Below are 17,900 nucleotides of genomic sequence, written 5' to 3' on the forward strand. Positions count from 1 at the left end.
CCCTTACCGCATTGGAGGAAGCATCAGTGCTGTAGTCTCTCTTTCTCTTTATCTCCCTTTCTCCCCCTCCCTCCCTCCCTCTTTGTCTCTGTCTCTCTATATATCTGAAAGAGTCATTCTGGAGTAATGAAGCCTCAGAGATGGTCAGGAAAAAAAAAGAATAAACTGGTGGTATTCAGGGACAGAAATTTGGGAGCCTTGAGCTAAGAGTACAAAAATAAGGAATTCAATTCTTTTTTAAAAATTATTTTTATTTTTTATTCTCTTTTTTCTTATTTTTTTGTATTCTAGTTCATTTTTATTTTTTTCTTTATTGGTGGGGGATTAATGGTTTGCAGTAGAATTCAATTCTTACTAAGAGGGCTGGGAATATAGCATATTGGTTCTACAAAAAGAAACCAACCAACCAACCAACAAACAAACAAAACCAAAACCTTTTCTGCCTGAGGCACCAAAGTTCCCAGGTTCCAATAATTCTAGCACCAGCATGAGCCAGAGCTGAACAGTGCTCTGGGAAAAAAAACAAAAACTCAAATTAATTGCAATTCTTATAAAGACATGAAGTTGATGGCAGAGATACCTTTGACTGGCATAAAAGTAATGATTTGTATATGTGACCTTCTCTAAATCATGGACTTCAATAAAAACAACTCCTTGGGAGTCGGGCGATGGCTCAGTGGGTTAAGCACATGTGGCACAAAGTGAAAGGACTAGGGTAAGGATCCCGGTTGGAGATCCCGGCTCCCCACCTGCAGGGGCATCGCTTCACAGGCGGTGAAGCAGGTCTGCAGGTGTCTTTCTCCCCCCCATCCCCTCCTCTCTCCATTTCTTTCTGTCCTATCCAACAACAACAGCATCAATAACAACAACAGTAATAACCACAACAATGTTATAAGCAAGGGCAACAAAAGGGAAAATAAATAAATATTAAAAAAAACCCAAACAACTCCAGAATTACTAAGACACAACAGACATTCAGCAAAGTAGGCAAAACTTCAGCGTTAGGGTCTCACAGAGGTGTGCACCAGCTGAAATGATGAACAATGATTCAGGGATAATTTTCAGGGAACATTGGCAAGACTCGAGCTCTCCTAAAGTTCCCCTCCAATCCCCTTGTCTTTCCTCCTTCCCAGTTACTATCACCCCATGGGAGTCAGGTGGTAGCACAGCGGGGTTAAGTGCACGTGGCGCAAAGCACAAGAACCAGTTACTATCACCCCAATTTCTGATGGTGAGTTAGTTTAGTGTGTTCCTGAACTCCATTAAGAGACTCAAAGTATATATGCTTCTTTGCTTTTTACGGTGATTTTTTTTTTAAGTCTGTATGGCGCATCCCTCCTTGTTGAGCAGAGTAGCGGTTCATTTACACCCTGTGCAAGTCCATTGTGTCGGTGTTGAACAACATTGAATCCTCTTCCTGTTGGTGAAAAGCTGAGGTGAGCATCTACTTCTGGGTTCTTATGCATCATGCTGTAATGCATATTCCTTTTTTTTTTGGTTTTGCTTCCTTGATTATAATGGTTGTTGGAAGTCATGATGTATTTTCTATACAAAAATGTATTGTGACTTTCCTGACAATCCAATAGATGACTCACACCCTGAAAGTGACTTTTTTTTTCTCACCACTCCCATCACCAAAGGTCTGTGTCCCATCCCCACAGTCTTAGATATAGGTCGACACTGTCCTTTCTTTCTTTCTTTCTTTCTTTCTTTCTTTCTTTCTTTCTTTCTTTCTTTCTTTCTTTCTTTCTTTTTTAGTTAACATTCCTATACAGATCTTTTGGTAACTTGTTTGCTGGATGAATACTTTGGAGTGGCATTATTCAATCATTTGTTCAATTCCAGTAGTTCTGTAGGTTTGGTGGCTGCTACCAGGTGGTTCCCTAAAATAATTGTGTGAATGAAAAATCCCCCCATCAAGTGTATGATAATTCTCCTGTGCTATGACTTGCCTTTTTACCTCGAACTGTGTGCCTTGTGGGATAGATGTTCATCATTTAATTTATTTATACATTGATTATGATCATGCACATGAGGGAGAATCAGATTGGCATTTGTGGTACAGGGGATCAAACTTGGGACCTCGTGCTTGCAAGTCTTGGGCTCTACTGCTGAACATTGTCGTTTTTATGAGATTCAGTTTATCCAAGTAGACTTGAAGTTAGCTGAGGTAGGTAAGTAACAATACAAGAGAATAAAACTGGGTCCTTTAAGGCAGCTAAATGCCGAAGACATTATGTGTTGACTATGATAAATATCTTTTAAAATAAAACAAAGGGGATTTCTATTTGCTTTCACTGTTGGCATCTCAGATAAAGGTTCTTTCATTTTCTTCTTTTTTCTTTTTTAGTTGAGCTGCTTTGTCATGTGCAAAACCCAGGATTGATCCCAGCTTCCATAGCACTGGGGGAAGCTTTGGTGCTGTGGTCTCTTTTCTTCCCCACCCCTCTCTTTCTTTTTCTCCCTCTTTGTCTATGTCTTTATCTGGAAAACTCATCCTGGAGCAATGACGCCCAGATTATGACTTTTGTTTTCAATTAGATCAAACACAACACCAGAGTCTTTTCTGTCACTATAGCATTCGCCCACATGCGGCACACTGCCTGATGAACTGTCTCTCTCATCCTGAGCTAAAGAGCTCTTTGAGGGAGCTGGGCAGTGGCACACCTGGTTAAGTGCACACATTACCTCCCGGTTCGAACCCTGGCTCCCCACCTGCAGGGGGGTCACTTCACGAGCAGTGAAGCAGGTGTGCAGGTATCGATTTTTCTCTCCCTCAATCTTGCCTCCCTTCTCAAATTCTCTCTGTCCTGTCTAATTAAAAGAAGGTGGCCTCCCAAAATGGCCACCGGGAGCCGGTGGATTTGTAGTGCCAGCACTGAGCCCCAGTGACAACCCTGGTGGCAAAACAAAGAAACAAACAAAACCTCTTTGCCAGATTTCCCACTTTGAGAACTGGAAGGGGTCCCTCCCTCCCTCTTTCCCTCCCCGTTCCCTGACACCAGGGTTATCCTTGGGGCTCAGTGCCTACATGATAACTCCATAGTTTCCTTCCAATCACATTTTTATTCACTTTTTGTCTTTTTTTTTTTTGATAGAGAAAAAGAGAACTGGGTGTGTGTGTGGGCTGAGGGGAGAGATGGAGAGAGAAAGAAAGACATCCGCAACACTACTTCACTCTTCAAGAAGCTCTCCCCCCATGGGGGGGGACTAGGGGCTTGAACCTGGGTCCTCACACATGGTAATGTGTGCACTCTACTGGGTATGCCACCACCCAGGCCTCCCAAAGGATGTTTCTAAACATTGATCCTTTTGGCTGGTGTGAGTGTGTGTATGTGTGTGTGTGTGGGGGGGGTTGGTACAACCCAAGGGACAGGTGTTGTGGTGGAGAGGGAGCCTTTGCCATCCCAAGAAAGCTCAGAGCGCCAGAGCATGGGGTTGACAGTACTGTGTAGACTCGCCCTTTGCCTCACACCTGTAGCAACACCGGTTGTAGAAGTTTTGTGTTTTGCATTGACAATGTCCCACCAGCACCTCTCTTTGTGAACTGAAGCCCTTTAAGAGCGGTAACTGCAACATAATCAAATTTCACCCGACGAACTTTTCATTCTCCACTGAGACGGAGTTCTTCACTACCTGAGTTGCAGTAGTTCCATAACAGGAGCTGAAAGTAAGAATGTACCTGGTCCCCACCTGCAGGGGCAAAACTTCATGAGTGGTGAAGCAGGGCTGCAGGAGTCTCACTGACACTCTCCCTCTCTATCTCCCCCTCCCCTCTCAATGTCTCTCTGTCTCTATCCAATAATAAAGAAATAAAAATTAAAAAAAAAGAAACTTTAACGTCAATTAGCTCCTGAAGCTTCCCACCCACCCTCCATATGCGGACTGGGGGCTTGAAGCTGGGTCCTTGGGCATTATGCTATGTGTGTTCAACCCCATGTATTACTGTCAGCCACTCTTTTAATATATATATATATATATATATATATATATATATATATATATATATATTTAATTTTAACCAGATCAATGCTCAGCTCTAGTTTATGGTAGTGCCAGGGATTGAACCTGGGACTTCAGAGCCTCAGAGACAGGAAACTCTTTTGCAGAACCATGGCATGACACCATAACCCTGACCATTCTCACTCATTTTAAAGGTTTTGCCTTGCCACCTTTTCCTCTTGTTCTTCTCTCTCTCTCTCTGTCTCTCTCTCTCTGTCTATCTCTCTCTCCCCCTTCCTCCCTCCCTTCCTCAAGTCTTAAAAGGAGGTGGTAATGAATTGCTCTTTAGTACTGAATTTAGTACTGAAAAGATTTCTGGATGTTAAAGGCAATTCTTCTTTTCCTTTCTCAGTGGGGCGAGTGGGGCTGCTGTGAGTTATTTGGCCTTGTGCCTCTTTCATCTGTGCGTCTGTCCGGTGGAAGTCTCTAATGCCTTAATGGAGACCTGCTCATTTTCTTCTCTTTGCTCATAGTAGTATAGCCTGGGGTTGTTAAATTATTTCCCCAGGTTGGCATCTTTGTTCTTCTGGAGTTTCAGAGTAGAACGAGAATCCATCAATTGCTCAGTGTACCTTTCACAACCACAATATCCCCATCATCCTACTTCTAGAGGTGAGAAACCTGGATTGTGTCAATTGCTGGAAACCTCAGCGGGGGGGGGGGGGGGACCACTGTAGGTTGTGCGATGATACACAGGGAACCTTGCTTTGCCATGTGACTCTCAGTGTAATCAGTGTGGTCAGATTCAGCAATGGGCTCTGAGTTCTGCCAACAGATTTCACACTTGAAGTGACTTGGGTGTGGAAATGATGTGCCTATTGTGTGCAAGGACCAGCCTTGTGACACCCCAGTGCTCTACAGCATTGGCTTCTATCATGGACCCGGTTCCCTGTGTCCTGTGGCTGGCAGGTTCACACACAGGTTTTGGTCAAACTGAAGGTCAAGTTCTGGCTCTGCCATGTTCTGCCTCTGTGTTCCAAGCAACTTGGGCTGCTGTCTCCTGATCATCACCCGGGGATGGTAATGGTGCTGACTGCTTATTGGTTGTGCTGGTGGTGAATAAAGTGCACGGGACATCATTATCATGTAACATTTGCTACCAAGTGTGATCTGTGCTCTTTTAGCTTCTGACATGCATATCCTTGAAAGTGTGACCATAGGGAGAATCAAAAAAGAAAGAAAGTGTGACCACAGATAGAAAGAGTGCTTATAAGCTCTGAAAGTAAATGAGGAGGATTCATAAATAAATATGAATGGAATATTATGAATACTAGAATATTATCTAGCCTTTACAGATCATGGAAATCCTGTCATATGCCTCATGGGGGAAATCTAAAGATATTGAAAACAGACTCAGAAAGGAAGAATATGATTGTAATTACTAGGAGTTTGACAGTGGTGGGGGTGAGATTACTGTTCAGAGTGCGTAAAAGTCTCAGTTACACAAGATGAGTGAATTCTAGACAGTGGTACAAGCAGTGCTTAGAGTTAAGGATGTGCTCTGTTGCACACTTCACAATTTGGTAGGAGTCTAGATCCCATAGTAGAGCAAAAGTCTGCCACCCAAAATATGTCTGACAAAAGGTTAATTTCGCAGGAATGACCTGTGGAGATGCTGAGTGGAGATGACCTTTGAGATAAATCCTTCTCCCAGGGAAGAGCCAATCATGGAGAAGGAGGAATGTGAATCTGTATGGGAACTTCAGTCTATTGCTTCTGGTTTTACCCTGTATCCTACTTTGTTGGGAACCTTGTTGATCCATCTTTCTTCCCCGTAAATTCACTGTACTGGGAAGCTATTTATAGATGGTGTCTATGACCACTTGATGAGTTACTCAGACTCTCTGGATCGCTGCTCCCATCTGCACAGGTGTCTAGGCTATTAATATGTCCCCCTTCACTTTTTCTCTTGCTAATCTGTCTCATACTTGCTAATTTTTTCAACCTTTGAAGAACCCAGTGGGGTATAGGAAGGTGTCTTTCCATGCTCATACTTATGTTGTTCTTTACCACAGTTAAAATGGACAGGATTTCTAAGAGACAGCTAGGATAGATGACTACGCCATTTCTCTATTCTATCTGCGCCATTTCTCTATTCTATCTGCTTTGGAAGGGAAACTTGGAACCATGAAGAATCCAAGAGCAAGTACTCACCTAACTCACAGTTCCTTCCTTCAAATCCTTCTTTGCACCAACATTCATAGGAATTGATGTCGTCCTTGCACAGGCCGCCATTTAAACACGGATTGGACTCACACTGATCGCCATCTTTGAGAGAGGGGAGAAGCTGAATTAGATTGGAATTCCCAGCTCTCCCTGATTTTTTTTTGGTGGGGGGAGGCTGGTTTTGGGGGTGGTGGTTAGAGCAGAACTGATGACTTAGAGACCAACTGCTTTTGTCATGGCCCTATCTTCCTGAGTTTCTGGAAGCAGCCAGAGGCCAGGGATTATATCTTAGTGGGAGAGTGATGGCCTCACATAGGAGGCTCTGGGTTAAATTCCTGGCACATATATACAGATATACATAACAAAAGTACATGGAACCAAAACAGAGATCTTAAGCTAGCATTATCCTAGGAAATTGCTATGAGAAGGCATGTACTTTTATTATTTATTTATTTATTTATTTATTTATTGCATCTCTGAGGCCTCATACATGCATGGTTTCACTGCTCAGGACTGAATTTTTCCTATAGAGAGGTATAGAGAGGTAGTCATCCTTCTCTGGAAAGATCTGCTTGCTGTGAAAATCAGGCCCGGCTCCCTCTGCCCTCCTCCATTCCAGTGTGCTTTATGGACCGATGTCAGTTTATCCCAGTTCTCCGAAAATGAATCCCATTGTCTCTGCTTTTGTTTTCATTGTTGTTCAGAACTGACCTAGAGGAAGCAATGAGCTACATTTGCACTTTAGAGTACAGACCAACAATCCTGAATTATTCAGGCTGTTTCACTGAGAGGGCCTGGGCTTGCGGCCAGCAGCAAGGCAGCTCATTTGTTGAACCAGATCTTTCGAACGGCCGTCACTTCACCTTGCACTGTGCCCTCTTCTGGGTGCAGAGCTGTGGGCAGTGGAGGTCAAAGACAGCCAGCCATGGGCCTTGCCAAGTGAGGGAGTCCGCTTTAAGGCGAGGGGGTGGATGTTTAATGAATATCTGCACTGGGATTTGAAGGCTGGAGCTTTAGGAGAATTTGGCTTCTTTTCTGAATTCCAGGACTCCCCAACAGAGTGACCTTTGGTCAGTCCCTTATATCCCCTTAGGTGCTGTTTCCTCTCAGAAAATCAAGGCTGTAGTACAGATTCAGTGGGACACTCTGTAAACTTTATAATGCTCAACCAAATCAATTGACTTTTTTTTTTAAGATTTAAAATTAAAAAAAAAATCTTAATTCACTTATTGGATAGAGACAACCAGAAATCGAGAGGGAAGGGGGTAATAGAGATGGAGGGAGACAGACAGAGAGACACCTGCAACACTGCTTCACCACTTGCAAAGCTTTCTCCCTGAAGCTGAGGACTGGGGGCTTGAACCTGGGTCCTTGGGCATTGTAACATATCTGCTCAGCCAGGTGTGCCACCACCTGGCCCTTTGACTTTTTTTTAAAAATAATTTATTTATTCATTCATGAGATAGAGATGAGGAGAGAGAGCGAGAGAGAGAGAGAGAGAGAACCAGACACTCTGGTACATGTGCTGCTAGGAATTGAACTCAGAACCTCATGGTTGAGAGAATCCAGTGCTGTGCCACCTCCCAGACCACTTAACTTTTTTTTTTAATATAGAGACAGAAAAGGAGAGAAATGGAGAGAGGGAGAGGGAGAGAGAGAAAGAGAGAGAAAGAAAACCACAGCACCAAAGCTTCCTTCAGTGCACGGGACAAAGCTCAAATCTGGGTTTCACATATAGCAAAGCAGCATACTATCCAAGTAAGCTCTTTTGCTGACCTCCCCCTGCCAACTTTAAAAGGCAGGGATTGTTCACTGGGTGGAACCACTGTCTTATTTTGTGTGTGCCTCATGCTCAAGTCCTGATAGCACAGGGAAGGTGCCATGACATTGGGGAAAGCTCAGATGTGGTGGAGTCTCGCTTTTGCTTTCTCTCTCTCTTTGAAAAAAGTTGTCTGGGAATGATGAAATTCTGTATGCATAAGGCATGGCTTGATAAAAACAAGATAAACTTTTATATTTTACTGCCTTTCATCCACCAAGTTGCAGACACTACTATGATTCCATCCTGACTTCCCTGGGAAGATGACCTCACCTCTCCAGAGCCCTACTCCAGTAGGAAAAGATAGAAACAGGCTGGGGGTATGGATCCACCTGCCAAAGTCCATGCCCAGCAGAGAAGCAATTACAGGAGACAGAACTCTCACCTTCTGCACCCCCAAAAGAACTTTGGTCCATAGTGCCAAAGGGGGAGAAAAGTTAGGGGAAGATAACCAGAGGACTCTGAACTCTTAACTCCATCAGGACCCAGAAAGAAAAGAGGAAAACAAGGAAGGACATTCAGAAATAGTAATGGGTATAGGTATGACTTAGAAAGGAAGAGAAGGCAGGACCATAGGGAAAAATGGGCATATATATATATATATATATATATATATATATATATATATATAAATATTCATCAACCCATATTTGTGACCTTGGCAGAACTACTGCAGTTTCCAGTGGAAAGAGTGGGGACACAGAACTCTGGTGGTGGGGATCGTGTCGAATTATATCCTTGTTATCTTGTAATTTTATAAATCAGTAATAATCACTGATAAAAAATCAAAATAAACTGAGAGGACCAAGGAGATATTTCAGCATGAGAGCACAAGGCTGGAATAGATGGGCTCCAGGAAGCCCAGTTTTAATCCCGAGGATCACCATATGCCATAGCTGAGTAGTACTTTGCTTAAAGATGAATCTATAAATCTTTCGTAAAATTATAAAGTGCAGGGTGGGGAGCTAACATAATGACTATACAGACTCTCACATCTGAGGCTCTGAGGTCCCTGGTTTAACTCCCAGCACCACCCAAGTCAGAGCTGAGCAGTGCTCTGGCAAAAAATAATGGACTTTGAGAGCTTGTTTGGAGGTTCTAGCAGGGGAGCGCAGCTACTCGTATACCCTCAACCCAAGATCGGTCCATCTCTATTCGGGGAAGGCCATCCTCTTTGACTGAGCATGCAGCTTTGGAAGGGACACACATGGAGTGGTGAGGGAGGAAGGGGACACCCGCCTAGCCAGCCAGATCAGCCGAATCAACCCTGGCCATCAATGGGGTGACAGATGTCGCAGCCAGATCGCCCTCACATCCATCTGGCCAAAAATAATATAGTGCTTGACAGATGCTGGTTAATGTGGTTGGATGATACTGCTTTTTAAAAAAAGTATTTATTTAATAGAAACTGAGAGGGAAGGGAGAGGTAGAGAAGGAGAGTAAGAGCGAGACACCTGCAGCCCTCCTGCTTCACCACTTATGAAGCTTCCCTCCTGTAGGTGAGGACCAAGGGCTTGAACCTGGGTCCTTGTGTACTGTAATGTGTGTGAACTTGGTGTGCCATCACCTGGCCCTTAGTTGGATGAGATTTCTGCTTCAAACAGACCCTTCCTGTGGGCTGGGAAAGGGCTCAGTAAGTAAAACACACAGGTTACGATGTGTGAAGTCTTGGTTTCCATTCCTGGGACCACTCTGGACATTGCCAAGGGAACTCTATGGATGGTGAAGTGGTGTTTTGGAGTCTCCCCTCCCTCCCTGTTTCAAGAATGTCCAACAGAAACTTTTTTTTTTGCCTCCAGGGATATTGCTGGGGCTTGGTGCCTGCACTACGAATCCCCACTGCTCCTTGAGGCCATTTTCTCCCCCATTTTGTTGCCCTTGTTGTTGTTGTTAGATAGAACAGAGAGAAATGGAGAGAGGAGGGGAGACAGAGAGGGGGAGAGAAAGATAGACACCTGCAGATCTGCTTCACCACTTGGGAAGCAACCCCTCTGCAGATGGGGAGCCGGGGCTCGGACCGGGATCCTTACGCAGGGCCTTGATCTTGCACCATGTGCGCTTAACCTGCTGTGCTACCACCCAACCCCCCCCCCCCATAGAAACTTGTAAGCAGTGAAAGGTGAAGTCAGACAATGTTCTCTTCTTCTCTACTGAGTATGGCTAATATTCTGTGCTCACATACAGTAAGCACCATCAATCCTTCCAGTCTCCTGGGTGGAAGAATGTTTATTCTGAAAGCCCAGGGGAGGAGAAACTGTGTTGCCTGCTCACATTTCCCATTCTAACATAAAACCAGTGAATGGTCTAACTGCCAGTCAGTCTTGGATAAATGAATTAGACTTATTTTTCTGAGTCTCTTTGTCAGAGTTTAATGCATGATCTATTTTCACAGAGGAAAAAGTGTCTAACTCTCAAATGCTTCATAGTCCAGATAGAGGATGAAATGAATTGCTTACCAACGTATTGCTTCCAGAATTCAGTCTGCAAAAATAGAAAAAAAAAAAAAAAGGAGGACAAGTGAATGGTAGTCTTTGAAATGTTTTGGATTTGCTTCTTTCTAACATTTGTAACTCATATAATCTGCATGGTTAGTTAAAAATCCCAAGCAGAAGATCCTTGCAATTTTTTTCCCTATTCTTTACATCAGAAGGATTTTATGTAGAAGTACTTACGGTTTTTTCAGTGTTTTCGAAAACTTCTCGTGCCTCTTCAAAACTACATTTTTCTTCCATACATTCTCTCTCGAGGTTCCCTCGAACAAACTCTTCCAATTTCCCCGAATTATATCTCTTCTGCCGATGCAGGATTTTAGTGGCATTTTCACGATCAAGAAAAACTGAAATGTAAAAGAGGAACCCTTTAGTAGCAGAGAGAAGGAGAAAGCATCATGAAAATGACATAACATCTCTTTAAGCAAGAGTCATGTTTTAATGCTGGTAATCCCTCTGCCAATTTATCTGTAGGGCTTGGAGCCAAAATCTCCAGTGTGTGCTTGCTATTGTACACACCTAGCGATTTAGGAATTAAAATTCAATTTCGTTCTTAAGCTGTAATCAAAGGTCATATTTTAAATTGTATTTGCATTTAATTTGGATGGAAAAGAAAGTTATTTATTTATTTATTCCCTTTTGTTGCCCTTGTTTTTTATTGTTGTAATTATTATCTTTGTTGTTGGATAGGAGAGAGAGAAATGGAGAGAGAAGGGGAAGACAGAGGGGGAGAGAAAGACAGACAGACACCTGCAGACCTGCTTCACCACCTGTGAAGCGACTCTCCTGCAGGTGGGGAGCCAGGGGCTCGAACTGCGATCCTTATGCCAGTCCTTGCGCTTTGCACCACGTGCGCTTAACCCGCTGCACTACCCCCCAACTCCCGAAAAGAAATTTCTTAACTCAGCAGTGAACTTCACAATTTGCCATCATTGGAAATATTACTAATTGCCAGTTCTTGCAAGGTGAGCCAGATGCAATGCCCAGAATGGCTTTGCAACACATTTTTCTTGGAAGATCAGGAGCCAGTTTGTGATCGAGCTGCCAACGCAGCCCCTAGCATCTCTCACAAGATGTACAGGAAAAGCCACAACATTCATTCCTTTGTCTTCAGGTTCACTCCATTTCCACTTGGTATGCTATAAAAAAAATTCAAGAATGGTCGGTCCATGCTCCCAGTCTGCCTCTCTCTTTCCCTAGTAGGGTGTGTCTCTGGGGAAGCTGAGCTCCAGGACACATTGGTGGGGTCTTCAATCCAGGGAAGCCTGGCCAGCATCCTGATGGCATCTCAGGTGGTTCACTTTCTAACAAAGTCCCAAAACCTAGATATACACCAGTTTCTGTGAGAGAGAGCTTATGTTCACACGTATCCATAAACTACTGCAAAATATATACCTGAAAGCAGAAGTACACTAGAGTTTGCAGTGAGCATGGACCAACCATTCAACGCCCATGTTCAGCGGGGAAGCAATTACAGAAGCCAGACCTTCTACCTTCTGCAACCCTCAATGACCCTTGGTCCATGCTCCCCAGAGGGACAGAGAATGGGAAAGCTATTGGGGGAGGGGGTGGGATATGGAGATTGGGTGGTGGGAATTGTGTGGAGTTGTACCCCTCCTACCCTATAGTTTTGTTAATTAATCCTTTCTTAAATAAAAAAAATTAAAAAAAATTCAAGAGTTCTGTTATCCCTACCTGTAGGGATGCTCTTGAACTCTGAATGATTGAGGTCTTCAACCCAATTCTCACCTTCCCTGTCAATCTTTCCCTCTTTGTTTCTCTCTCTTACACACACACACACACACACACACACACACACACACACACACACACACACACACACACACAGAGACACACACACACACACAGACACACAGACACAGACACACACACACACACACACACTCACGTGATCCAACACACCTGAGAGAATTAGACAGACAGACAAAAAATCTAGACTAACAGGAACTCAAGCCTGGAGTTACTCCTTTCTTGAAAGAACTGTCTCCATAGGACCAGTTATTTGTAAGACGAACATGCCAGGGCATTCTGGGACTTCTTGCTCATGAACTATCTTTTAAAAAGGAAAAGACAATAAACTGACCTATCTTCCCTTATTTTCACTGCAGTGGTTCACTTCATGGGACCTTCTAGCCCCTTGACAGCCTCACTTTTTTCCTCTTCTTTTGCAAGTCCCCTTGGGCATTGCTTTGGTGCTGAACTGAGTTTAGACAGTTTTCTTTCCAGCTTTCCACTTGCCAGTTCTCTCGGTTCTCCTTCTTCAAGATGGATATTCTCAGCTTCCCAGGCAATCGATTGTGGCTATCTGCCTTCTTCCCTTCCCAGGGGGACTGAGCCCCAGGGGAAACATTGTCATTTTAGGTGGAGTCCCTATGCTGCTTGGGCCACGTTTGTAGGCCAGTCCCCAATCCAGTCTTTCTCTCTTGAATCAACCAACTTCTCTTCTCCTACCTTTCCATGAAATGACCTCTCTCTTTCCTGCTCTAGTAGGGTGATGTTAACCAAAGTAGCTGTAGTACAAAAAACAAAACAGCAACAACAACAACAAAAAAGGGCACTTCTGGCTGCAGGCCAGTCCATTTCTGCTCTCCCTGCTTGGCTTGCCCCACCAGAATCTTCCAAGTGCTCGCTACTGCTTGGCATTGTTCCAGGAACAAGGGAATCTTTATCCACTAGCTCCCTGGTTTCCTCACACACACAGAGCTGTAACTACTGCTTATCTAGCAGTAGCTTGCAAAGAGCTTGCTCTACTCAGATGTGTCTTCTGAAGTCCCGATCATCCTTCCAAATCTGAGTGCAAGTTGTGCTGTGGCTAATGAGAGCTGCCATTGACTGAACGTGTCTTGAGTGCTGGGCTCAGTGCTTCATGCCTGTGTTTGCCTTCCATTCCCATGACAACCCCACACATGGAAGGCATTGCTCATCTCTTGGAGGTGCTGGAGTGTATTTTGTGAAGGAGAGATGGGGTGTCCAGTAACACTGAGTGCCATGTCAGCCAGGAGGTATAGCCTTTGGTGTGTGAGAAATAGCCCAGTTGGTTGTAGCCTTTTCATTGATGTCTATCAATCCAGTCTGACTACAGACCCCTGACTTTTACATGTCTACATTGACTACAACCATGTCTTGTTTTTCTTCAAAATTAGCTTAGACTTCCCAGCTCCTTCCTCAATCTTTCTTTCCCAGTATAGCCACATTGTCCTGGCCCAAATCCTCTTCCTTGCACTTCCTTTCCCATTATAGTAGACTCCTGGCTCACTCCTAATATCCACTCCCATCCCCTTTTCTTGAATGTGGTGGTTAGATTGTGAGCCAATTCCTTCTCACCAAAGGGGAAGAGGACAGGTTGTTCCCATGCCCAGTAATGTATAAAAAGGCTCTGATGATTGCCTTTGGTATGCTTGCTGGCTTATACCCTTGCATATGTGTGTGTGTGTGTGTGTGTGTAAAACTTTTGCTCTGCTCATGACTCTCGGTGTCTCAGTCCTTGTTTTAAGGCATAGACAGAGTGTGTTTTGCACCGTTTCCCACAGTGCTCAGACTGCAGAGTCCTTGCTCTTTGGTACCATAATATATCTGGTAGTCTCAGCAGATGGGAGTATAAGACATACCTATGTACTACCCCCGCCATCTTGAGCCCCTTTCCCTCCTCCTTCCCCAGGGCTGTTGAGTCATATAGTCATATCACTTGTGCTTTCTTAGTGTCGGGAATTTCTTTCCCTCTTCTCTGTGTGGCTAATATCCAGGCCTGGGCCCTTATGTCTCCCTTGAATGTTGATAATGACCTCAGATTTATCTCCCCTAGTTTTACTCCTCCAAAGTAAGCAAACAAACATCCATTTCAGTAGAATGGTAGAGTGTTGGCCTAAACCAACCATCAGGGCTCCTCCTGGTTAATTACATTTGTGATGACTCTGCCTTGCCTTCTGTTGACCAGACTCCTTAGGTTAGGGCTCCTATGGGTGACAATCTGACCCTTTCTAGCTCCCCTGCCTCACTGACTTGCCACGTTTACTTTATTATTATTATTTTAATTTATTTTTTATTTTTATTTATTTTCCCTTTTGTTGCCCTTGGTTTTTTTTTAATTGTTGTTGTAGTCGTTGTTGTTGTTATTGATGTCATCATTGTTAGATAGGACAGAGAGAAATGGAGAGAGGAGGGGAGACAGAGAGGGGGAAAGACAGACACCTGCAGACCTGCTTCACCGCCTGTGAAGTGACTCCCCTGTACGTGGGAAGCCGGGGGCTCGAATCGGGATCCTTCCACCGGGCCCTTGCGGCTTTGCACCACATGCGCTTAACCCGCTTAGCTACTGCCCGACTCCCTACATTTACTTTTAAAAAATTATTAATTACTTAATATTGGTTTACAAAATCATAACATAACAGGGGATATTCCATATTGTTCCCACCACCAGAGTTCTGTATCCCCAACCCCTCCACTGGAAGCTACAGTAGTTCTCCTAAGGTCACGGTCACAGATATGGTTGCCTATTATTTCTCTCTCTCTCTCTCGATATATATAACAATTATTTCCCTATGGTCCTGCCTTCTCTTCCTTTCTAAGTCATGCCTACACCTAGTACTACTTCCAAATGTCATTCCTTTCTCCCTTTCTTTCTTCAGGACCTAATGGAATTGGAGTTCAGAACCCTCTGGTCATCTTTCCCTATCACCAATCACCACCCCCCCACCTGAGTATTGACCAAAATTCTTTATGGGGTGCAGTTGGGAGGTCTGGCTTCTGTAATTTATTCTCCACTGGTCATGGGTACTGACAGGTGAATCCATACCCCCAGCCTGTTTCTGTCTTTTCCTAGTGGGGTAGGGCTCTGGACAGGTGAGATTCCAGGATAGTTTGGTGAGGTCGTCTGCCCAGGGAAATCAGGATGGAATCGTGATAGCGTCTGCAGCTTGGTGGCTGAGGCTATATGGTGTTTCTGTGGATGTCTCAGCTCTAGCTGAGGAATTTTGTTAAGTTCAATAGTTGTAGATACTTGTTTGGGGAAAGAGCCTGATCTAGTCATTGTTACTCCATGATTATACTTCCCAGAAGTCCCCAAGAATTTTTTCACTGGTGACTAGGGAGACAGCAGAATGGCTCTTCAGAAGACTTTCATACCAGAGGCACCTAAGGTCCCAAGTCCAATCCCCAGCACCACCATAAGCCAGAGCTGAGCTCTGTGTTTTCTCTCTCTCTCTCTCTCTCTGCTCCTCCCTTCATTATACATAAATATATAAATAAACTATTTTTACAAAAGTATTTATTGAGTCAGAGGGATACAACAATGGTAATGTAACAGACTTCCATGCCCAAAATAGGAAGTCCCAGGTTCAATCCCCAGCACCACAATAAATCAGAGCCAAGCAGTTTTCTGCTTATTCTCTCTCTGTGTTTCATTTTCTCTCAACAATACGAAAGGTCCTATGACCTAGGAAGTGTTGCAGTGGCTAGAGTGCTGGACTTAGAGGCATGAAGTTCTAAGTTTGATCACCAGATACCCCCCCACCACCAAGAAACTAAGTCTTAAAAAACGAAAAGTCCTTACAAAGATATAAGAGATAGAGATCTAAGCATCACTCTGGCATATGTGGTACCAGGGATTAAAGTCATGACCTCATGAACACAAGCCTCATGATGTCCACAGTGTATCACCGCCTCCCAGGCATCTTCCACACATGTCTTACAGGAAGCGTTTGGAACCTCTGGCTGTCATGATCTCAGGCTGGTGAGCTCTATGTAGCTCTACATACTTAACATTATGTCCAATTTTGTGAGTTTTCCAGCAAATGCCTTCTTCAATTCCTGACTCTTCCCACTCTAGTTTGATGTCACCTTTGCTTTCTCAGATCATTATTTCTCTATTTCAGGCTGACGTCATGTCTGGAGTGGGAACCACAGGACCAGTCTGCAGTATGGGGACACTTAGGCTTGGCAACCCTGCCCCTCATATTGTCAAGATCCAAGGTTTGATTATAGCCGGTTGACAAGTAAGTGTGATAAATACTTCCTGTGAGAACATGCTGTTTGTCTAAATGGGATGATTTCTTCCCTGGGTGCCTGCCTTTGGGCAGTACAGAAAGTCAGTGAAGTTGTAAAAAGACAAAGTGATAAACTTGGCATGAACTAAGCTCCTACTTCTTTATGCCAGTGTTTGGACTTTGCTCCCTTAAGAGCTCTGGTACTGAGCAGCCCCATATATTAACTCCAGATTATTTAAAATCAGAGACAGAGTAATATCTTTCAATTTGTGAAAAACTGTGCTGATGAATTATTGGAGTCACGTTATTCTATAAGAGTGCAGCTTTCACAAGAGTACAGTTTCACCTTTCCCCAAAATAGGTGCAGCACACCCTACCCACCACCAAAGTGCCATCTCTCTCCACCGTAGGACACTGAGCCCCCAGCCCCCTTTTTGCTCCCACCCAGTCCTCCAGGGTACCCTATGAGCTAATAAAACTGATGATGACCTCAGTAATGTAGATAACAACTTATTAATAAAAAGCTCAACATCTATTTTAGCTAAAACTGTTTGTGCAAGTTATGATTGTATAGACTTAGTTTAAAATCAGAAACATGGCTCTTGATACAGTTCTATGATCTTTAAACACATATTTTGAGAAACCAAGCTCTGTGTGTAAAATAAGACGATTGTCTGTGGCTGCACTGTTCCCATCTGATTATAAAATGGTGGATTTAAAAAAACCCTAATGGCATAGATAGTCCGCCCCCCCCAGTTTATTCTGTTTCCTGTTAGAACACTTGCCCAATTTTTTTCTTTATCCAAGACGACTGTTTCCTAAGAGGAATGACGTTTATTGAATCATATGTGTAGCCATATCTATTAAAATATATAGCACAAACATTGAACTCTATTTAGTCTTAAAAAAAAAAAAAGAAGATGCATCTACCAGCAAACCAGCACTTAGCAACCCACACACTGATGACTAGACTCTTAAACATTGCTGTCAAAACTTCTCATTGTTGTTCAGTGAGGAAGTAGCACCAGGCATTTCTACATGTAAAAAGCTAGCACACACTATGTATCTTTAAAGAGGAGACAAACCTGTACATTCGGCAGTGAGTAGGTACCCCCAAAGGCAAATGGTGAGGAAGCCCAGTGATTCTGCCATGATGGTGACCAGCACTGCTGCACCTCTGCTGGTGGATTGTGCAAGTAGCAAGGTTGACCAAATGTTCCAAAGTACAAGCTGAGCTGTATTTACTTCTGGGAAACAGTGTCCATCTCCCTGAATGGGTCTTTGGGCTGTTTTCCAATGACCTCTTGGGTGAAGCAAAGAGCATGGGCATGCCATCTAGGATTCATATGCTTCTGCCCTGTGGCTCCTCCGAGGCAGGAAGTCACATACCATTAGAATAGTAGTAGGTGGGAGTCAGGCAGT

General features: G+C 43.8%; 1 protein-coding gene across 1 annotated transcript in view; it reads right to left on the reverse strand.

Moving 5' to 3' along the window:
- Positions 1 to 17,683, reverse strand: part of F9 (coagulation factor IX) — a 34,591-nt gene extending 16,908 nt beyond the window's left edge. The window contains exons 1-4 of the mRNA XM_007528254.3: positions 17,564 to 17,683; positions 10,660 to 10,823; positions 10,444 to 10,468; positions 6,157 to 6,270 (exon numbers count right to left, since the gene is read on the reverse strand). Coding sequence (XP_007528316.1) covers positions 6,157 to 6,270; positions 10,444 to 10,468; positions 10,660 to 10,823; positions 17,564 to 17,630 — 370 coding nt within the window. The 5' untranslated portion in view covers positions 17,631 to 17,683. The remainder of the gene's footprint in view (positions 1 to 6,156; positions 6,271 to 10,443; positions 10,469 to 10,659; positions 10,824 to 17,563) is intronic.
- Between the last annotated feature and the right edge of the window lie 217 nt (positions 17,684 to 17,900).

The sequence above is a fragment of the Erinaceus europaeus genome, chromosome X (genome assembly GCF_950295315.1).
Source record: "Erinaceus europaeus chromosome X, mEriEur2.1, whole genome shotgun sequence".
Taxonomy (NCBI): domain Eukaryota; kingdom Metazoa; phylum Chordata; class Mammalia; order Eulipotyphla; family Erinaceidae; genus Erinaceus; species Erinaceus europaeus.